This window comes from Octodon degus, unplaced genomic scaffold, assembly GCF_000260255.1.
Source record: "Octodon degus isolate 3935 unplaced genomic scaffold, OctDeg1.0 scaffold00062, whole genome shotgun sequence".
NCBI lineage: Eukaryota > Metazoa > Chordata > Mammalia > Rodentia > Octodontidae > Octodon > Octodon degus.
The window spans coordinates 12,321,532-12,326,194 of NW_004524638.1; the positions used below are offsets into that span (position 1 = coordinate 12,321,532).

At 56.3% G+C, this 4,663-nt stretch overlaps 2 protein-coding genes across 3 annotated transcripts in view; one reads left to right on the top strand and one right to left on the bottom strand.

Moving 5' to 3' along the window:
- Ccdc115 (coiled-coil domain containing 115) overlaps nt 1-537 on the bottom strand; it is a 4,501-nt gene extending 3,964 nt beyond the window's left edge. The window contains exon 1 of the mRNA XM_004634443.2: nt 79-537. Coding sequence (XP_004634500.1) covers nt 79-189 — 111 coding nt within the window. The 5' untranslated portion in view covers nt 190-537. The remainder of the gene's footprint in view (nt 1-78) is intronic.
- Nucleotides 538-716: 179 nt separating this feature from the next.
- On the top strand, nt 717-3,772 carry Imp4 (IMP4, U3 small nucleolar ribonucleoprotein). 2 transcript variants are annotated; one of them, XM_004634444.3, is made up of 9 exons: nt 717-820; nt 917-1,025; nt 1,790-1,873; nt 2,437-2,546; nt 2,626-2,758; nt 2,839-2,993; nt 3,067-3,161; nt 3,275-3,348; nt 3,535-3,772. In XM_004634444.3, the coding sequence occupies exons 1-9, from the start codon at nt 818-820 to the stop codon at nt 3,645-3,647; spliced, it is 876 nt and encodes a 291-aa protein (XP_004634501.1). In that variant the 5' UTR covers nt 717-817; the 3' UTR covers nt 3,648-3,772. The 2 variants fall into 2 exon arrangements, with proteins under 2 accessions (XP_004634501.1, XP_023574561.1); XM_023718793.1 differs by lacking the exons at nt 717-820; nt 917-1,025 and adding an exon at nt 1,062-1,276.
- The last annotated feature ends 891 nt before the right edge of the window (nt 3,773-4,663 follow it).

The window sequence follows — 4,663 nt, forward strand, 5'->3', positions numbered from 1 at the left end:
CCTCCCGCCGCCCTCCCGGCCTCACCTCCTCCACCCGGGCGTCCATCTCCCGCCCGCCCGCCGCCCTCCCGGCCTCACCTCCTCCACCCGGGCGTTCAGCGCCGCCCGTTTCGTCTCCAGCTCCTCCAGGTCGCTGAGCAGCTGCAGGAGCAGCGAGTCCAGCTCGGCCCGCAGGTCCCGGCCGCCCATGGCCGGCCACAGTCGCGTCCCTGCGGCGCCGAGCGCGGGGCCACAGCTCCGGCCTCGCAAGGAGCTAACCACCGCCGGCCGGCCCGCAGGACTACCGGCTCTTCCGCTGCGGCTGCCCCGAAGCGCGTCCCCACGCACGCTCCGGGCGGAAGCACCCGCCCACGGGAGGCGGAGAATGGCTGGCGCCCGCGAGGGCCGAAGGAACCAGTCAGCGGACTGTCTGGGAGGCCGCTGCAGAGGATGGCTCCCACCGCTTCCAGAAGGTTCGGATTTCTTAAGTTAGTATATGGAACAGTACGAGGCGGGATGGCAACTTTTTTAAGGGAGCAGGGGCTTGAGGGCATCCTCAATCAAAGTAACCGGTGGTGAAGCCGCAGGCAGACATCTTTACTACTGGCGACAAGAGAGCCACGTGACAACATGCTACAGTTTATTGGGTTTTTTCCAGGGACCCGGCCCTTAAGAATTGCGTCAAAATTTACGACTGCTTCCGGTGTCCGCCATCTTAACATAGGGCATTCTCTACAGCCGTAGGGCCTAGTGAAGCCTCTAGGTTGAGGGCGGAAGTGAGGACTACCAAACGCGGCGGCACCCGGCGCTCGAGCCGCACGTGGAAGTGGCCCTCAAGATGGTAAGGAGATGGTCGAGCCTGGGTCTCGGGAGGGCCGGGACTGTGCTCCTCGAGGGTGGTTGGCACTGATCGGGCTGGCTGTTCTGTGCTTTCCAGCTGCGCCGCGAAGCCCGCCTGCGCCGGGAGTACCTGTACCGAAAGGCGCGCGAGGAGGCGCAGCGCAGCGCGCAGGAGCGGAAGGAGAAGGTGCGGCGCGCGCTCGCAGGTAGGCGACGCGGCCGCGGCGGCCTCCTTGCGTCCTGCGTGGCTTCTGCTGCCCGTCAGCCTGCCTTTCACGTGTTGGGACTAGTCACTTGTCGTTTATGTCGCAGTTCCAATTTTTGCAGTTGGACTGCCCTTTCCTGTGCCCAAAAGTTTTAAGGTTGACAGCCGTAAGGGGCTAACACAGAGGAAGAAAGGAAGCCTCTGTAAAACCCAAAGGCGGTGTAGCCCGCACTGCCAAATGAGACTTGGAAAGTGAGGACTGGTTTGGTTTGGTTTGGTTTGCCTTTAGGGAAAAGTGGCTTTTCTGAGGGCACAAACAGCTTTTCCTCAGCGCCCCTCAGCCCGGGTGACTGAACCTGAGCGTGTGGACGCCGACGGGAGTAAATCTGGAGCCCCCGTTTCCTTTCCACAAAAGTGACTGATGTGGAGAGTTGCTTGCGCTGCCTCCCCCTGTTCCTTACTGTAAAAGACCTTGCCCCCCGTGGATGACGGGGCCGTGATTTAAGACAGATGGGCCCTTCCATCTCCTGGGAGTTGGCATTAAGAAAATCCTTTTCCATTTTACCCAAACATACGGCCTTCTTTGATTTGGCCAAAAGCGAGCAACAAACCTGAGTGTCCGGGTCTAAGTGGCTGGTAACGAAAAGACTGTGAAACTCCTTTTTGGTTCGTCTCTGGAGTCACAACTGAAAAAGTTGTACTGCTTAACCGAACTGAGGGCTTCCTGCTTGATTTTCACTCATCCCTTCCGTCTTTTCCCTGCAGAAAACCACCTCATTCCCACTGAACTACGCCGGGAGGCTCTGGCCTTACAGAGGTCCCTGGAGTTTGATGACGCCGGTGGTGAAGGTGCTGTGCAGCGTAATTCCCAACACTGAGTGATTCCTCTGTGAATAGCATCTATCCCCTCCCAAACCCAGGGTGCTTTCCCATCTGAGAAAATTACCCACGGCATCTGCTCCTGACCTGTCCTCTGGGAGCCTTTATGCCTGATAGGGATGCCACAGGGGCTCTCCCTCAGTATTTCCTGTTCATTCTTTCAACGCAATAATACTCCGTTTACTCTGTACTTTATTAGTTGCATCTCCTGGGGAACACCTACCAGAGCAGGACAGTATCCCTAACCCAGCATATATTTGGTGCCCAGATATCTCATTCTTTGCATAATAAGGATCATAAAACATACGTATCTGTTATGAGGGAAAGAAACAGGTGTTGGCAGAGCCTTCCAAACACTGGGATTCCATTCATCAGGTCCCCTTATACCTAGTGGGCTGGTGACTGCCTTCTTGACCAGTGTGGGTGTGGTGTGTTCCTGTCATTGAATAGTTCATCAAACAGACTTGCTGTTTCCCAGTTAGTATTTCACACCCAAGCCAATGTCACATTCTTACCCCTTGTGCCCCTGACAGGTGTGACTAGCCACGCTGATGATGAGTATCGATGGGCAGGGGTCGAGGATCCCAAGGTCATGATCACTACCTCCCGAGATCCCAGTTCCCGCCTGAAGATGTTCGCAAAGGTACGAGTTGGCGGGCAGTGAGAGGAGATGCCTACCATCAGAGGCCCCGTGCCTAATGGGAACACTGGTCCATGTACAGGAAATGAAGCTGCTATTCCCTGGTGCGCAGCGCATGAACCGAGGCCGACACGAGGTGGGGGCGCTGGTGAGAGCCTGCAAAGCCAATGGGGTGACCGACCTCTTAGTTGTCCATGAGCATCGCGGCACACCTGGTAAGGATGGTGGGATGGCGAAAGGCTGGGAGAGGCCCAAGAGCAGACAGGGCCTCTGACAGCCTGCCTGGCCTCCACAGTGGGGCTCATTGTCAGCCACCTGCCATTTGGCCCCACTGCTTACTTCACGCTGTGTAATGTCGTCATGCGGCATGACATCCCCGACCTGGGAACCATGTCCGAGGCTAAGCCCCACCTCATCTTCCATGGCTTCTCCTCTCGCCTAGGCAAACGTGTGAGTCTGGAGTTCCTGGGGAGAGGGCTAGGAGCCAGGCCAGGCATTTAACACTTCTTCCCCTGTGCTTCAGGTGTCTGACATTCTCCGTTACCTGTTCCCAGTGCCCAAAGATGATAGCCACCGGGTTATCACTTTTGCAAATCAGGACGACTATATCTCATTCCGGTGGGTTCATGGGTTGAGCCTGTGCTCATGGTTGTGACCTTCATGTCCTTAATGTTGCCGTGGCTGATCCTTAGCTTCTTCTAGCTCATAGCCCTCTCCTGGCTTCTTCTCAGGCATCATGTCTACAAGAAGGTAGACCACCGCAACATAGAGCTGACAGAGGTCGGGCCTCGCTTTGAGCTGAAGTGTGAGTCTGAGGGTTTTTCCTACACTTGGGAGAGTCAGCGTGGAGGCTTCTGTGCATGTAATAATGTCTCTCCCTCCCTTTGCCTCTCTCCCTCTGCCTCCCTCCCCTCTCTCTCCCTTCCCGACTCCCTCCCTCTCTTTCTCCCTCTCCCTCCCCCCTCTGTGCTCCCCCTCCCCCCCACCACAGTGTACATGATTCGCCTAGGCACACTGGAGCAGGAGGCTACCGCAGACGTGGAGTGGCGCTGGCACCCCTATACAAACACTTCACGCAAAAGAGTGTTCTTGAGTGCTGAGTGAGCCTGCTGGCCATTCAGTGTGGACCTGGAAATGAAAGGAGAGACTTGTCACAGCCAGGCTTGCTGAGCCAGCTGTGGGATGGTGAAAGGCTCATGGGGTCGAAATAAACCCTCTGTGTCACTGCCTGCGTGCCTCTGACTGGTCAGGATGGGGCTGCTGTCAGTCTAAGCCTGAGAAACAAAGCCCTTAGAGTCCTCTTGGGTGGGGCATCTGATGGCTTTGGGGTCCACCAGGCCTGGAATCACTATAGGAGTCACTACAGTCTTCTTGGAAGATCTGGTGCAGATGCAGCCGCAGGAGTCAGGCCTCGTGAGCACTCACTGGGGTGCTGTGGGTGGTGGGGTGAGGCTGTGTTACTGGCAGCCAGAGTGGCCAGGCCAGACTCGGTGCTCCCCGAGGCCCCACCCCTACGCAAGTGCTAAGCCTTCCCTCCCTTCACTAGAGGTGAGAGCCCCCAAGGGCCCTCAGTGGAGGGCTTACCTGAGGCCACGTGAGGGGCACTGCTCCCCAGGGAGGCGAGACCCCCGTCATCCTGTCCCTGCGCACACATTGCCTGTGTGTACCACAGGGCCCTGGTTTTACACAGGGGTGTCAAGACCCTGGAATGCATTTGAGTTTATAGAACGGGGAGTGGTAACAGGAAGTTCTGTGAGGACACATGTTCACATGGACAGGATAAAGGACTGGGGCACCTCTGCGTTACTGTCCTGAAAGCTGAGTGAGAGGTGGGAAGGAGCTGGGTGCCATCTGTGATCCTTAAACCCTTATTTTGAGGACAGCCAGGGACCCATTAGTGGGCAGGGTGGGATGTAGCTTTGCTCTGACCTTGAGCTGCACTAGCAAGAATCTAGTTCATTTTGCACAGTCTGCATCTGAGCCGTGCTGTTGGGCGTTAGGCAAATTATGGAAATTCCAGAAACAAGAATAAGATAGCATAATGTTCTGTGTTCACTTCCTGAGGTAACTGTAGTGAATTACTGCAGATAGATGGCATAAACAAATTTACTCTCAGCTCT